Consider the following 18,248-nt stretch of genomic DNA (forward strand, 5'->3'; position numbering starts at 1 on the left):
ACAGATTCGAAATTCAAATGTAATATTTTTTTATAATTAAGTGTAACAGTATTTATGGCCAGACTAAGTATATTGAGATATTAGTATTGAGATATTACCATTGAATTACCGATACAGTATACTTATAACACAGTCTACTAATCCACTAATAGCTACCAGGTGCTGTTGCCATGTTTGCGGGCCACTTTACTTGTTTACATTTCTAGCCACTTGTTCAATCTAATGAACCTTTGGCATTGAACATTTTTTCTTAATGATTGCGTGCCGCTATTAGACATAGAGTATTATGTGAAAATTCAAAATAAACTTAATGTTAGTTTTTCGTAATAATTTTTTTTTCAACAGAACGTGTATGTGAAGTGGTCTGGAAGTACTTCGATTGTACATAACTTTGCTGAAAGAGGAAAAAGACACATGGCAAATGTATTTAAAAACAAATAAAGTGTAAATAAATAATGGCCGGAGCTTTATCGGTGTAGCATCGCAGTAATGATGTTAAGAATAACGACCAAGAAAACATACTTTCGTCCGTGAAATGTCAATACTTATATTTTATGAAGAACTGTTGAATGAGATTCTTCGATGTGATATTGATGTTGGAAATAAGTGGCGTGGCTTTTAAAGTATCGCTAGATTCTGAAAGACGAGAAAACGACCGCTTACAGAAACGTGTTGGTATTCACATTTGGTTACTGAATGGTACATTTTCTCTCATAACTTAACCAATTTAAACGTCAACTGTTAAAACGACACTCAGTAGAACGAGCGAACGAACAAACAATGCACATAAAAAATTAGTTGTAATAAAATATGAGCAGTGAGCACGAATTTCCAATGATAGCCAAGCTGTGGGGACTGGGGAGCTAAGAGTGAATTCACAGCAAGCGTCTCATGCAGTGGCAAGTAATCGTTGACCGCGCCCGGCGAGTCTCCTTGAAATATTTGAGCATGATCAGTCGTGACGCCTCATCTCACATCTCGCCGGTTGTGTGACTTGTCAGGGACTGTATAAATGTACTTTCGTTTACATGGAATATTATACCATTTGCACTTCCTGTGTGACATAATGTTTTACAGGGATTTGTATGTAATAGGAGTAGTGCCAATTTGTGTCGGCCACCGATCACGTAGACGAATAGTGTATTATTCACTATTACTTAACTATATTGAAATAAATGGAAATTGCTTCTTAATATTTCCATGTAAAGTACTATAAGCTTGTGAAATTAATATTTATAAACTCGTTGAAATAAGAATAAAAGAAGACATATATTATTATGTCATTGCGCATAGAACAAACAAAAGTCGAATTCCAAGTGGTGTGCCGAGTAACATCGGGTAAAATGTTCGGAGCATTAGCAACTTCCATTTAAAAATCAGGCCAAATTCTGTGTAATGGAAATACAAATTCATTTCTGATTCAATGTGCGAGTTTTATTGTAATCATTGCCCTGCCATAGACAGCATTGCCAATTTCTAAATTAACCCTTAAATTCACAGCGGTACATCTCGGTGATAAGCTATTACTTCTGCTGGAAATTCAATGCTATTTTCTGAACGCATAATTAACTTTACTTTTACTATTTCTTACCTTCCCCTGATGCTCTGTTACATAGCAAATGTGATCAATTCATAAATTTCCACAGAATTGTCCGTGAATTAAAAGATTATGGAATTCCGTTACCAGCTACTCTTCGCCTGTTGACTCGATGTCGCCTTATACTCGTTTATGTGTAAGTAGGTTCGCAAGAATGAGGTCACCGCGCCTAATTTACGTCCACTACGATAGTATTGCATCCCTTCAGACAAATGTCCTTTGAACCAATATGTGCGCGCCATTCTTCCTCAATTGACGAAATATTTATGTTTCATCGATTTTTTTGTGTTATATAGTATATCATTCGCTTTTGGATTGGATTCGATGGTGCACATAAAATCCTTATGAAAATTTATTTTGAAAAGCTAAAAATTAGTCCTTATTCGAATAATTGCGAAAAATAAAAGTGTATAAAGATACGAAAGCATTTTAGTTTGTTTGTCTTTGTTGGAGAGAAGGAAGACATGTCCATCTTACTATCTCCAGAAACATTACTTTTGTTTCTGGAGATATAAAGATTGACATAGTCTACTTTATATCTGCGGGGAAACATCTCATTCCTATGGGATGATTCATTACAAAGCACTCCGAAATTTATAAATTCATCCAGATGGCGCTACATTAAAAATGTGACATATATGACAATTGTCAATATTTTTGATTACTCAAGCGAACCCGCGGGCAACAGCTCTATATTAAAGAGTTCTTCTCATAGTTCAGTTTAATTAAACAAGTATTCATACATTTATATAAAATCTTATCTGATTTGTATAATTAATAGTACATTTACATACATCCTGAGTGGTACTCCATTCAACTTGATATCAATCGTGCGATTGTAAACCCTTAAAAAGTTCATAATATAAATATGTTATGCTCGAATAACAGGTGCGAGCATTAACCCAATTAAATGAACAGAGTACCAGCTACTTGCACTGACATAAAGTGCATAGCTCTCGGTAATGAGTTCGAACTGTGTACTTTACTGGAATTCGACATAATACAGATCCATCCGTCATCCAACTGTCCAGACGATTACACTGACGCATTGTGCTACTAAGTGGCGATGGAGGCAATTCGAACATCTAATTAATTAGACATTATATATTTGTTTATCTTATGTCGTTTGAGAATAATGTAGATTTCTACTGATGAAATAATATTTATAAAGAATAAAATTCCATGGTTTTTGAGATTATGAATTACGTAGTAAAGGTCACCCGCACGTTACCATGCTGTAAAGTTTTATAACTATCCTACCGAAGAGAATATAGAAATAAGAAAAGTGGCATCGAGTAACTATTTACTTAAAAAATATTAAAACCAAATTCAAGATCGGGCGGGTACATGAAAGAGATAACTAGGTTCCAGTTTCGCTTTGCGTGAATTAGTTCTATATCCGCTACTTTATACACCATCGAGTCTGAGTTATTTGCTCTCAGGCCACTTCATACAATTACCGGTCCAATAATGCACTACTCCATCAAAGAGAAGCTAAATTACAAAGAAAACCTTCGCAGTTCTTATATAACATCCAACGAGCCGTTTTATTTTAAACATGAAAAATATAGAATGAATCAAATATTCGTTTCCGTTTCGTGAGTTGTGAATATTCTCATCTGTATTTAATCAGATATGCAGAGGCGCTGCATATTTCATTTGTCTTTGTTTTAGCTTATGCTTGCTTATTAACATTTCACCTTCTTTGTTTTCCATTCTAAATTGATAATAATAGAAATTTCTGATTCTTAATACAATTATACTTATTATACTTATAACATTTTTTTATAGGAAAAAGCAATATGCCATGCAAGATTTACACACACACGAGACAAATTGGCGAATGAACAACACAAAAGTCATTATAGTCTTACGGTCTTATTCATTGAAACTAGCAGCGCATTAAAATGCTTATGATTTTATGTTCTTGCTTGCTCGTATAAATGTAGGTTTTTAATATTTAGATGTAAGAAAAAAAGAAACATTTCATTTTAGTGGCTAGGTAATAATGTTTTATTTAAAAAATGTTCTAGTTCGTAGTATTGTGATTGGACTAGTATTGTAATATGATGTTGTACGTTATGTTAACGATCCATTTATGTTTTCAATTTATAATAAATAATAAAAATTTGTAAGATGATATGTACATGATAGGCTCAATTTTGATACTTATTATTATAGGGATGAGTGTCATATTTCTATATTGTATCATGCTTTCCAGATTATAGTTAATTCGTGATCGTGAATCGTACATTTGTAACAAATATTGTTTGTTTGCCAAGTTGAAATAATGTGTTACATAAATGCGAAAGTATAAAGGATCTTTTTCATTAGCGCCGTTAGGTAATTAGATTACAATATCTTTTCCAGAAAGAGAATTGAAAAATGTAATATATTTACAGTTAGTTAGGATCTAGGTGCTAGTCATTATTTTTGATCTGTAATTAACGGAAGTTTTGACAGGCCGAGGCCAGGGCTTGTAGGTTTATGGTGAATGGATTTGCTGATATATATAGTCTATGCCCTAGCGGACTGCTCTTATTTACATACTTGCTGAAGAGTTAATCTTTGGTTTTATAGCATTCAAATGCGAAATAAATAAATGAGAAATTTCTTATTTGTTCTTAATTTTAGCGCCATCTATTCTAAAATCGCCGTACCTGTATTGAACGCTTATAATAAAAGTCAATGCACTTGAGTTGCAATTTCAGTAAATCTTACTATTCGTTACATCCTTTTAAATAATCGTAGATAGTAATAATATCAGATCACAAACAACAATTACATATTGTAAAATAACGCAAAAACAACAATGTATTTAAATCTTTCCCAGCGCATTTAACCAGCGGTTAATCAAATTAAATAAATCCAATTTGATCAAACACGCAACACTGAATCCTCAACTAATTTACAAATTGCATTTCCAACTATAGCGATATTGTAAAGAGACACAATATTATAATTGTGCATCTCATGAATAGTCATTATTACGACGCGTCACTAATACTTGCTTAGATTTATGAGGTTTTAATTGATTTACTTTTGGTTTTTATATCGTGGTAATGGAGCCTATGGTCATATTGCAATTGATGTATGCAGGGTAATGTATATTTTTTGCTTGTTTCAAAAATTATATTGAAAAGAAAATTATGTTTTAATCAATCGATCGAAAGTTCATTAACTATTTGAGTAAAGGAAGTCATTATTCGTTTCTGCCACCGCTATCAATTATTTTGATATGTTATGAAAAGATAATCTAGTGTACAAATATAAAAAATGTAGTGCCATATTTAGTCCCCCAGTGTTCGTCTTCGTGTTAAACCATTGATATACCACTGAGTAGACCCTTGTATACCATGTGCGGTTCTCTACGCCTATTCATACTGAAATTCATTGCTCATTAGTTTTAAGATTTTATCAATAAATGATACATATTTTTGCATGACTATCTGACTTCACTATGCTATAGATAACAATTATTACATAATAGAAAAGTCACGATATTAAGGAAATATGTCCTTTTGTAAAATAGCTAAAAATTATATCTACTCGTAAAATGTTTTCTTACAATAAGTTAATCATATAAGGAAACAGAAACATTAAAGATTTAAAAAAAAAGACGTTTAATGGATTCCCAATAAATTGTTACCATTTTTTTTTTGTTCAGATGATTGTTTATGCGCCAATCACTTAATTAACCATTGGGCAGATTTTGACAAAATTTATATGATGCATGACATGCTACCAGGAACTGGCCTACACAAAGAACAGTACCTCTAAGGTCGGTCGGATAAGTGCAAGGTAAAAGCGGCAAGGCAAAAGTTCAGACCTGGGAATCTGCAGGGCGATCTCGTCGAGGCTGTCGACGGGCTGGCTCAGCGGCCGCTCCAGCAGCCGCGAGGGCGCCGTCAGATTGTCCGAGTTCGTGTTCCTTTTGGTCCTACGCTTCATTCTATTCTCCTCGGCGCGACGTAGGTTGTGGAATCGGAAAAAGAACATCGACATTATACCGCACACGCACTCGCCGCGCAACCACTCGCACTGCGGAACCACCACTTCACAGGCAATAGAGGGAGAGGTTCAAGCGAAGAGTCCAGCGAGAGGCTCCGGTCCGAGTGCGGCTTTCGCGAGTCCGTCACATTTTAGAATTGAATACACTCAGACTTTGTGTTTAGGTTAAATTTTATCATCCAAGCTTTCACATATCTGTTCGAACCGTCATATTCATCGTATTTTTTATTTTTTTAACTATAGCCTGTACCTACAAGTATCAATGCCGGTATTTATCGAAACCTAAAGGTGAATCTTGCATCCCTGTAACTATCGTAACTTATACGGTCTACATTAGCCTGTGTGTCGAAGTAGCAGTGAATGGAATTATTTGATTAATGCAATGGCAGGTCAAACGTAGGCATTTGACTGAGTTTGAAGAACAAATCGGACACTATTGTGGTCTCGTTAAATGGTTTGCTTTTGTCGCTATCTCCAACCTTATCGCGTTCGAGCGGCTTCGACAGAAGAGATGGAGACGAGATACTGGAACAATTGTAACAATTGCGACCTCCGCTGAGAAAATGCTCATCGGTCGTAAGTACATTTATATCTTATAAATGTCGACGCTGAATATTTTTTTCAGTGTCGTAACAAACTCGCTGACAATTTCAAGTGACGAACGGCCTGATATTCTTAACATGATTATTTATAAAAATACCACACTACAATTTCAATGATAAAAACGTGATATTGTTTTTGGATTTGATTATAAAAACTATAATTATACAAGAGAAAACGAAATAAAAATTTAAAGTATTCGTTCGTCTTACAAAGAAAAAAAAAGCAACCCGTTCTTTTTTATGATCGATCGTCTAGCAAGCACTGATTTCAGGTGGGATACATACATTAGTTAAATTATTTATACAAGTGAACGTATATTCAATCTATTACAACGCAACAACCTAATCTTCTTCGCTGATTAAGGCTTCACATGCCGATTTTCGTCCATTACTTTTGATTAAGACCTCGGATTACATCAACATTCTCATAAATGAGCCCGTTCGTATTGCACTGAGATTAGATTGAGCCCCCTCGCTGATGATTTAGAAACTTCTCACTTTGTGTGCGTAGGGGGGGGGGGAGTTGTAGTACAATGTTGAACTTATTTGGATTGATCTACTTTCCACAATGCCTTTCCCCCTGCGGCGGGTGTTGCGGTGCGTTAGCAACATGTGAAGTATGCCATACATATGAAGTAGATATCGGCGGAAGCGACGAGCTGCCCCCTGTGCGAAGGCGGCGTAGGAAATATCATTGGGACAGGAACAGGGACAAAAAAAACAACAATTCTATGTTTATAATGTATAGATATTGTCGAGTGATGATATCTTTTTTATTTCTTTTGGCATTTTCGTAATGGTTTTAGTTCTATAAATGCGTCCACCTGTGACGCTGCTGTAGTCGCTACCAGTCTATCTGTCTATGTCTGTATCAGGTATACCACCGCATAACACGCCTACTTTTTTCCATTAGTTTAGTTTTTTCCAGTATCTTGCTTATCTCCGTTTTGATACGATCACTATCTTAATACTTAATAAATCGCCCTTTATTGGCAAAGACGTGTACGTGGATATAATAAGAATGGGAATATTTAGCATTTTAATTACATCATTTATATAAAGTGTGATGTAGGTCAAAGTCTTACGTACAGCATGTATGGAATGTCAATGAAGGCGCGCCGCTATACACTCGCTCACTTTATAAACAATATAGTGATCCACGACATTCAGACTTGAAATACTAAAAGCACTAAATTTCTATAATAGTGTATAAAAAACAATACATGTATTTTTACTGCATACGATGTTCTGGATAATTCTCAAACAGCCATTCTCCTAACGAGCACTATTTTATAACATTGTGTAGTGCTTTATAAAACGCGCCCTAATTATTTATTTGTGCTGCATAGACTTTATGTATAATGATTATTAATATATTTTACGAATTCACATCGTCACATGTCACTCGAAACGTAGAAAGCACTTAACCTACTTTCTGAATTTAGCTTTACAGGAATGAAATAATACGTTAATTATGTATTTGATTTAAACAATTGCTTAATAAATATATTTCGCTACTAATAATAACGTTCGGCTTAAAACATTCAAACTTTTTTGTGCAACCTTTTTTTTAAATAAGAATCCTAGCTGTTCACAACTATTCCACAAAAAAAGAAAAAAACGTTCAAACTAATTTCATTTTTTTCCGATACCTATTTTCCATTGTGGAAATTTTGAGAATATATAATAAATAAAGTAGCGAAATGCTTGCGAAACCAGTGATAGGACGGAGATGCAAAAAGGTGTCTAGCTGGATGGGAAGCTGATGTACACAAACGGTATTGCAGTTTGCGAATTCCTCATCGGGCATGGTTCAGCTTTGTTACCATCGTTCGTTATTGCAGTGCGAAACTTATGTCCCCTGAATTATGTAAGCAGGTCAAGCACCATGGACATAGTTTCAGCGCTATTTACTGTCTTCGCTTGAATAATTTCAAGCTACGTTTTTTTTAAATTCTTTGTGTTAATGTCGTCGAATTCTGCCTTGTATTTTCACAGCTTTTTGTAGTAGATTTTTGTTGTTGTTGGATCTGTTTAATTTTGGCCAACTCTTATGTAAAATTGTAAAATATTACGTAAGAGTTGATAATTAGATTTATTGAAGGAAATCGATCGAATCAGTCTTATGTGCTCTTAAGAATACACCGCAGTTCATCTAACTAAATATATTCTAGCTTACAAGCTCTTCAAACTCTAATTAATAGCAGTGAACACTCGGGATTGTTGCTAAGAGCGGTGATAATGGCTTTGAGGGACTCCTCATCCTCATCCGATTGACAATTTAAAACATAGTTTGCTATTGCATGTCCATTTTTAACGGCCTATTTTCATGTATTTATCCGACACTTGGAATTTCGAACTAATCATTTGAAATTATTAAAATCAAATCGATATAAGAAAAATATTACGTCTAGTGCCGAAATATTTTTTTTTTTTAATTGAACATTCGATTTTGTTTACTTTTCTACCAAACTTTTTCTTAATAGGGTTTCAATTTATACAAGTCTATAAATACTAATCACAGTGAACAATTAAGTAAATACGATATGGTTTGCAGAGGTTCAAAATATGTGGGCTTTGAAAAGTGGATCGACATATGTATTGCGTTTTATATTGACTAGTAACAGGCTGTTGTATTGATTTGGGAAATTTTCTCATTCAAATTTTTATCAAATGTTCTAAAAGGTTACAACTCATGGTGATAACCTATCTTATTACAATTAATTGCTCTTTTATAGTGTTTTTGACCAACATTACTTTGATTTTATCTAACTTTTTCTGTTTTATTGTACATTTTTAAAGTCTAACTTTTTTTAGCCTTTTACAATTCATCCTTTCATTTATGAGTATCGAGTCTACTATGTCGTAGTTTTCATCCACGGAGCGTTAAAATTTTGAAAATATGGCTTTTGAATTAATATGTAAAAATATTCATTTTTCTTCTAAAGACGTTCTTCTGTTGTACTTGTTGCTTCTTACTATATTTTTTTTGGTTTCCTTAAAACATACTTTTTCGAGTTATTTGTTTTTTAACAATTTCCATTTGAAATTTTTGAAATAAAGGTCGATATCTTGTTGAGTTGCTTTGTTGAGTCGATGAAATATCCTTTAAACGGGACTTTATATTCAAAAAAATCAACTTTATCACTCATTTGTTTAATTATCGAATAGGCAACTCTGCTAGAGTTGCCTTTTTCTTTTTTATTATAGTTTACAGGTTCTTGAAAAAATTTCGCAACACACTCAATTACTGGCAAAATTTAAAACACGGCATTTTATTAAAGCTCAAGTTACTAAAAATTCGTGATATTTCAAGGCTTGAAGCAGGACTGAATATTGTGAAATATTTAAGTGAATCTGCTACAGAGTGCGGCGGAGTGTAACAATAAACTGTTGAATTTCCAGGGATAGGTCTAATGATTTAGGTCAACGGTGACACTTGTCGTTGAGTTTTGTAATTACAACTTAAAATGCTTGTTTATTTCTGGATTAGATTTTTGTCTGTTTTAAAAACTTCTCTTGGTTAATTTCGTATCTTTTAAATAAGGCGTTAATAGGTTTTTTTATAAATAACAGAAAGCTTTATGGAATACTATAACATTGAATTAATAAATGCTCAGGATATCATATTTTCAGGAATACACTTGAACAATTTTTAGACTTAAATAATTATGAAGTCCACACGCTACAACAGCACGGTTGCGAAGCTCCATCGGAGCACTACTTGTGGCGGCTCGCCGGCCTCTCGATACCTCTCTTATAAAATTATCGAAACGTGGATTCTAATTATTATCCAGTTTTCTGAACATCTCGATAACTAATAACGAGCAATCCTTTTTTTAATGCATCTAATAAATTATCTGCACACCTTCGACTAGGCGAAACTTTGTGGATTACAAGGTTTCGTAATTAGAAGCTGAATAGTTTTCTTATAAGGATGTTATTGTTATTTTTCTTCATTATTAAAAACTTTCATTGTTTTCCGTTTCTAGGGGGATTTCTCCCGTAAATTATACAAAATCGGCGATTCATTCATTACATGCAAATGGAAAAAATGTTATGCATTAGTTACTATTTTTCGAAATAGTCCTAATTTAACATTATTCAAATGTATCCTATTTATGCTTTTAAGTTCGCTTTGCAAAGTTAATGATGTAAAGTAATAGCACAGATAACATAATACTAGTATACTAGTAGTTTAATTTGTAGCAGTGTTGACAAAAGGGTCGAGTGACTCGCATGGCTAGCGCCTGCAGCCGTTCCGTCGACTGTTTGCAACGCAATTATCCCGAAGGTATCTCTTATCGTTGTCTAACGAAGCTTCTGCAGAATTGTTTGTATTCATGAATGCGTTATGTGTTCGATTCGGCGTTAGTCTCGGAGGTGTATGTCGTATGCTGGCATAGTTTGCGTATTTTCGTTTGCCGCGTATTATACTCATATATTATCATCATTTGTTACTTGCACCGTTCTTGGTTTTTGCAATTGTTTTAGTTTTATTTATATGGCAAGATAAAAACTCTTTTTTATAATACATAAATAATTTAAATAAAAAGTTTAATTGTAAACTAATTTTGAACGTTAAATTCAATTAGTATTTGATCAATAGTTTTTTATTTGTCTTAGAATTGTCTGTATCGTGGAAAGCAAATTTCAAATTAGGTTAAGGAATATTTGCCGCCAAGATTTGATTCTCTAACCTTTGCAGTTCCTTTTTAATCAATCAATCAGTTACATTCCATGCAAGTGTTTAATTATTTTGTTTCTAAAAATGCGTTTAGAACGGAGTTATTGTCCGATTTGATACAAAAAAATTTTACTCAAAAAGAAAATTTCAATAAGTTTATTTCAATAAATTATTATTATCCTGAGTAGAACTGCTATTAAAGTACCGGCATGAGATCCTACAATACGGAAATTCGTTCTAATTACGAACTCATTCAACCCGGACACATAAAAACTATCGTCTTCTAATTTCACCATACCAGCTTCGAGCCATCCAGCTAGTTTGAAAAGTTGGAAAGTTATGGGAAAAGAGTGAAGTTATGATCAGCAAAGATACCAATAGTTCAGGTCGTGTGGTAGTTGTCAGTTAGGGTCGGTCGCGCGGTTCGCGGCGCGGTTCGCGGCACAATCGCGGTATTCGCGAGGCAGGTGCGTGGCGCGTCGCAGCCGGCGTGATTTGAAGCTTGCCAGCCGCGGGCGAGATGTGCCCTCTGCCGCGCCCCGCACCCCCCGCCTCCATCCCCCAGCCCCCTGTTTCGCTCGCCAACCCGAGCCCGACTTGCTATTATCAATGAACTTTACCTAGCAGTATTCCCCATAAATACTACACCTCGCTACAAACTTTTTGGGCATCTTAGGATATTTCTTAAAAAAAACTCTGTTTTTCAATCATTGGCTAAGTGTAACTTTTCAATTATTTTGCTCTTGTTTATATACCTACTGTGTCTGACGCATCGTGGAAACTCACATCTTGTACTTTTTATTTGTAATAGTCCACGGGCTATCGCGTGGAGGAGTTTGAATCGAATCTCATCTGTTGAAAGTTTGGAAGTCTGCAGTACAGAGTTTCTTGCCGACTCTTCTCTGTAGAAACTGCTTTCCTAACCGGTAGTTTATAACTATGTAATGACGATTCAAAGGTGCTTCTATAAGAAGTCTAATTGAAAAAAATAAATGTTTGGGTATTATACGTACTATGAGGGGGTGACCCTGACAGTTTTTCAGACAATCAAAGAAAGATAATAATAATGAGTTGTTAATTCTCAATAATAGGTAGTTGCAGGTACTTGGTTTTTCAAATAGAGCGCTTGGCAACTATGCATATCGATACATTCTATAAAACCATTCTTAGGAGTGAGCTCGTCTGGATGTTCCCTTCTTTGGACGTTTCCAATTGCTTATTTACCAGAATGATTCCACGCATTTTTCTTGGTTGTGTGGTATGGTTTTTAGAGTAAGGGAATGTGCTGTGCGTCGCGGCGCAAAGTTTGACATGGCGGCTTACTTACAATATGTCCTATAAGCTGACAATTTTACACTCGTAAAAGTACTAAGCATAAGATTGAGATGCTCTCCCATTAACTCCATCTTTGCGCGTTTTTTATGTACAATGTTGAAATGCTCTTCAAACTCGAGAATGTGGTGCTTTTCAAATGAAAAAAAATACCGAACGTTATGTACGTATGCGTAAAGTACTTAACTTTACTTGTTAGTTATGTACTGTTATGTTATGCACAACGTAAGTGCACAAAGTGGACAGAGAAACGTATCGTAATCGCGTATCCACATAACACCATTTTTTTATTGAAGTAAATTTAGCCAAAATTTCAGGACATTATTATTACAAGAATCAAGTATCCAGTTCTTTCAGTTTATATGAATATTTTGAATTGCAATTGTGAGACCTGAAAATGAAGACGGATTGAGAGTTATTACTGAACAAAAGTTTTATCTGATGGTTTTGCAATATTTTAATCAATCGAAGTTTTATTCATATCGTCTATGTCAGATAAAGAATGCTTGACAATGAAACACAAATCTTGTATTAAGGTGTAAATTAGCAGATAAATTTTTTCGATTTTTCTATGCTCATATTATTTAACGTAATAATTTATACTTGCAAACAAACTCTTGTACTAAACAATTGAGAACATTTCAATCGTCATTTTGTTTTGTACCTGTTTGTAGTACTCTTGAAGTCTTCAGCGTAATTATAATAATTCGTTCAAAGCTTTTGCTCAAGTTTGTAGCGAGAAGTATATCAATGGCACAAAGAGAAAAAGCTGCGTAGCGTTTTGTTTTGTCATAAAAATGTTAAATAGCTTGTCGGGGCGTATAAAATAACTCCATTCTAAATCAAGTTGTAAAATGTATAGTTTCGTTCGCTTTTGTAACTTTAATAAATTTATAAAATATAAATATATGCATAGTTAAGTTATAGATTAACTTATGTCCTAATTGATATAAGAGGATTCTATTGAAGTCGGATAAGATGAGGGCTATCGAGGCCTCATCTTATCAAAGGAAAATACATTTTATGTATGTTGGAGTAAAAATGTACTCCCTGCAGGTTTAATATACTTATATTACTTTAAAAGTATTGTTGCGTGACAAAAACTATAATCCTTTAGTAAAATTAATCGCCGCTTTAGTGGCCGATGCCTGATGGCCGATTGGTGAGCTTTCAGCTCGACGGGGCACGCAACGCAACACTGGCCGTGTCCAATACAGCGCTGCGTTAGTGAAGGCTGCAAACATTAGTGTTTGACTGTGTTACGTGTCAATTGACATGGCAAAGCGAACCGGAGTCAAAGGGAACTGGAGTTGTGTTTATGCAGATGACACATCGTTTAGTGGCAGCCGTGTAAACGCGGCAAACACTTTTTTGAGGCTTGCGGATAACACGGTAATAAGAGACTTTAAAAAGCGCCTGTAACTGTCTACCGTGTATTTATGCAAAAAGCGAATGCAAAAATTGCAAAATTGCGTTGAATTGATTCTTTTGTCTCCACAACTTTATTAATGCTACTTATTCGTGTTTTGTAATTCTAATAATTTTTCAGTTGCAATTGTAATAATAGGCATATTTGCTTGACCTGTTTGTTTGTATGTGAATTCAAACTCTCGATTCTGACCATTTTAAAAGAAAATACCTAAGTACAATTCATCCCACACCTACCTCTGGGTGTCCATGTAAATAGGTATGTACGTGTTCTTAGGTCAGCTGTCTTAGTCTCATGGAACGAAAAATGTGGTTTCGTTAGCATTCTATTTCCCGCCTCCGCGAGGGAGAGATAAATCATACAGAAAGTGGACAAGGTGGATAGTACCGCGCAAAATAGTAGTTTCGAACGGGATTGTGAGTATCGTCCGGACTTACCTTTCCCCACATATCTACTTCTACTTGTTTATCAACAGGCCTTTTCTGTTATATCGAATACCTTTTGAATGTTGAATATGTTGTTTTAAATACATAAGCTTTTAGTAGTTTCTAATATATGGCTATTCTAATATACAACTATTAGACTACAATTGTATGTTGGCATGAAACCAAAGCTTCTCTGTATTCCCTTTCTACTTCTTGTCGTTTTTTTTTTTTCATTTTTTTTTTTGTTTCGGTTGCTGGTTTCGCCGATTATATTGGAACATATCACTAATAAAGCAGAACCCCGCTGCTTTAGTGTTTAACATTTAGCTAGATAAATCAATAGCTTGCAAAAGATGGTGCGCTTCTCTGCGTTGACCTTTTATGAGTATCGAGGAGATTTTTACATAACAGCCTGTCCTTCCCAATTACGTCCTCTATTAGCTTGTGGGCAAACAGTATCTCATCACGATGCAAGAGTTGATATTATAAAAAAACCGACTGTTTAATTTTATTGTAATGGCAGTTTAATTAGTAAGAGTTGTACGGGGTTGTAGGGCCCGTACATAGTATTTTGAAATTATTGGTAAATAAAAGAATTAGGTACAATAATCTGTTTATTGCCTTAATTCTATATGGTTTGGTTAATGGTTATGAGAACGCGCGTTTTGTATGGTGATCGAATGCGAACTGAATGTAATACTAAAATGTCTCGTATCGACGTAAAATGCTGAAACCGCGCAACGTGATGTACGGACACCGTACAAGAATGAAAAAGAAACAAAATTTCGATTAGACAAACTTGCTCTAGACTCATGTGCCCGACCTTTCTATAGTACTAATAGACTAGACCACTGGTAGTTTTTCCTAGAAAGTTTTGAAAGTTTTGTACATTTTTGTGTAGATAAAATGAATGTTCCGAGCTTATGGTTGCCAGAATGAAAACATTAACAAGAACACGCAAAGTACTCTCATAGAATTACTACTAAAAATGTCGGAAGTACCTATCCATAGCGCTTGGGCTAGTTACATGCAATATAATATATTTTGTATAAGCTAGCAATGAATTTTCTATAAATAAACAGATAATAGTGTCATGATAACTATACGCTTCTAATATAAAAATTCCGTTCTTCCTTTATAGAGTATTCTTTCTTTGTCCTATGTCGCACGGCTAGGGTTTTATTTTAAATCGGTCATGTCGGTATGTTACACACACTTCATGGTGGGGCCATAAATGATTAAGATTGATACAATCACGTAAAACTTATTGAGTCTATACACGCTACCAAGGGAAACAGTTTCACAATTGGACACTAACCATAATGTTACTTTATATTGATGAAGATCACCACTAAACGCAAAGAAGGAAATACACTCCGTATTGCACGAAATGTTTGTATGAGCTTTCATAATTTGAATAATAAAATCGAATTAAGACAATCACTAAATATTAACATTAACTTCGATGCAAATTACCTCAAAATTACTTTCTTCCTTGCATTATGGTAAAAATTTTCATCCGAAAATTTGAAGTAGATTGGACCATAAGATCACATTATTCCATGCAAGTTCTCCTTTCTTCCCCCTTAGAAGGTTGCAAAATCGTTTTGTGTCGATTGACTATGTCACAGACAGTGAATCAGGACAAAACATTATATATTTTGTAGACTTTGATTTTTTAAATTTCTAGAAACATACAAAAGCACACTTTATAAAAATGAAACTTTCTATGCGTTCTTTTGATGAAGTAATTCTGTTCATTGCTTTTTCCCCTATTATCTTTGATTTAGAACAATATAACTATTTGAAAAGACAAGACCTTTTTTTATGAAAGCCTAAGAGTATCTAATTACATTAAGCTTTGTTTCTGTATTCATGGAAGCAAAACGAAGTCAATTACTATCTGTGAAGTAACGTATAAGTTGTAGTTAGGATGCATTAGGAGTGTGGTCGCGCTTCTAGCCAGTGCGCAGGTCCGCACTCGCTCCGTTCAGATGCGGCGGTGAGAGCGCTCTCACCGGCCGTTACATGCCTCGTTGACTGGAGGTAGGCCCTTGATTTCGTATGACACCCGATCCTATCTGTACAATGGAACCTATCTAGAATCACTCAATAGTCTTCTAGCACGAGCAAAACTATTCTTAGCATGTTTATGTTCCCTGTCGACATCCTATACGCTTATATATCTTGTCGTTCGAAGCTTCATGTATTGAATTAGCTGAAAATAAATGTATAAAATAGGACTCACCGTTCCTCGAAGCGTATGCTGGAACGGCTGATGTCGCTCCAGGCGCTCATGGAGCGTCCTCGTCCGCGGTGCAGGACGCTTCCGAAGGCGCCAGTCGCGCGGCGCTCCAGCTCCACATCGGGAGGGAAGTTTACTTTGGCAGAGCCACGGGACGACGGCCCTTCAGCGGACTCTCCACCGCCCGAGAGCTCCATGTCGAAGGGCGTGTATTCGGGAACGTCTTCTGGCTCCTGATCGCTCCCATCGCTGGCGGCAGAAAGCGCCTCATAGCCGTAGCCGAGGCGGTCGGCCGCGGCGCCGACGTTTCCGCCGACGGCGCCCTCTCCGCCTGCGCCCCGCTGGCCGTTCTCTATGCGACTCAATGACGCGGCCTTGATGGACTGGCGCGCTCGCAGAGGGGATCCCCTCGCGGGAAGGTGGTTGGAGTAGCGGAGTTTGCTGTGGCGGAACGTGGTGCTGCCCGGTACTATCCGTCGAGACAAAGTGCCGTTGTAATCGACCACTACACGCAACACGCTCTCAGATAGCACAGCACATACAGTAACTGTTTAGAGTCGATTGTTTTCACGAGTGTTAACAGCTACCCAATGTTCACAGTATGAGGTGAAAGCGTGTGAATGATCAGTATGAATGCGAGCGACAATGAAATTTGATAGTGTATGGAGTTAGCTGATGGATCTAAACAAAAGCGTATAGATACTACGTTTCATACATGAGGTGGAGATGGAGGCGAGGTGAAGTGAGTGAGGCAAGTCCGACGTGAAGTGCGCGCGGGTATCGGCGGGGCGGGGCGCGGCGGGCGCGGCGGGCGCGGTACGATCAATGTGCCCGTTTAACGGATCGCTCTCCGTTACATTAGTTCTACTCCTTTCCACCCATGTCGTTGAGCGCTTTTTCGTATATATTTTGGAGTTGACGTATGAAAAGCGCAATGTTTTCTTGATATGTTATTAACAAATGCTATTTGTTTTGGTTATGTAGTTTATGTAGTTTTATCCAAAATGAGTAGGGAATATTTGTCGTAATCAAGAATACTCTGAAAATTTTCGTTTGATTGCTATAATTTCTGACAGGAAAGTACCTACACTTTTTTTGAACTGAAATGTGCATTTGAGATATGCACTTAGCTAGTATAGCTACGCTCCGCTTATTCAAGAAAAAACTACATTAAAACGAAGAAACTTAAATATTGCTTCATTTTTCAACGCAGTGACGACATCTATGGTTAATTTTTCAAGGCAGTGGCGACATCTATCTTTTGTTTGTTATAATACATTGTTATTCCTCCTCTCTTCATATAGGTCCAATAAAGTTATAAAGGTTACCTTAGTTGAAGCTTGGAAATGTAGATGGTGTTGTAAGGAAGTTTAGTATCGTGGTGCATTAATGCGATAAGATATCGCTAACGTATGTCGTCGAAATATTTGTTGTATTATCAGATTTCTTGTCGAGGTTCAATGTTTTTTTATTTATTTAAGCAATCAACATTTTCAAAAATCTGGTTAATTATTATCACTTTCACTAGGTTAAGTAAATAATTTGATTTTCTTTTTTAACTTGGTTTTATTAAAGAATATAGGCCAAAATAAATTTTTTATCGCCTATAAAAAATATCGCGCTCTTGTCAGTTTGTCTTCCTCAGATAACTTTTCCATCAACTATTGTTGTGGTTTATTTGATGATTTATTTTTTACAAAAAAGTACATGTATCAAAAGATCAATTCGAATAAAAACAGCAGACATATATTATTGCATGACTTGCACTATTTATTGACTCTTTTTTCATCATTTCCGACACACTAGATTTAAATAGGCGGTTCATTCAAGAATTGAATCCAACCCACTAACGCTTGGTGACTGGAGGACATGGAAGGCTGAGTATCCACGACGCGGCAATTATTTCGTTTCATTTTCATT

The 18,248-nt window shown here is 35.6% G+C and overlaps 1 protein-coding gene across 7 annotated transcripts in view; it reads right to left on the minus strand.

Annotated features, from left to right (window-relative positions):
• Positions 1 to 17,076, minus strand: part of LOC119835491 (potassium channel subfamily T member 2) — a 96,783-nt gene extending 79,707 nt beyond the window's left edge. For 5 of the 7 annotated variants that reach the window (XM_038360348.1, XM_038360347.1, XM_038360350.1 and 2 more), the window contains exon 1: positions 16,332 to 17,076. In XM_038360348.1, coding sequence (XP_038216276.1) covers positions 16,332 to 16,525 — 194 coding nt within the window. In that variant the 5' untranslated portion in view covers positions 16,526 to 17,076. Of the gene's footprint in view, positions 1 to 5,426; positions 5,865 to 16,331 lie in introns of those variants that run through there. The other 2 variants (XM_038360344.1, XM_038360351.1) reach the window with 2 other exon arrangements.
• Between the last annotated feature and the right edge of the window lie 1,172 nt (positions 17,077 to 18,248).

The sequence above is a fragment of the Zerene cesonia genome, chromosome Z (assembly GCF_012273895.1).
Source record: "Zerene cesonia ecotype Mississippi chromosome Z, Zerene_cesonia_1.1, whole genome shotgun sequence".
Classification (NCBI taxonomy): Eukaryota; Metazoa; Arthropoda; class Insecta; order Lepidoptera; family Pieridae; genus Zerene; species Zerene cesonia.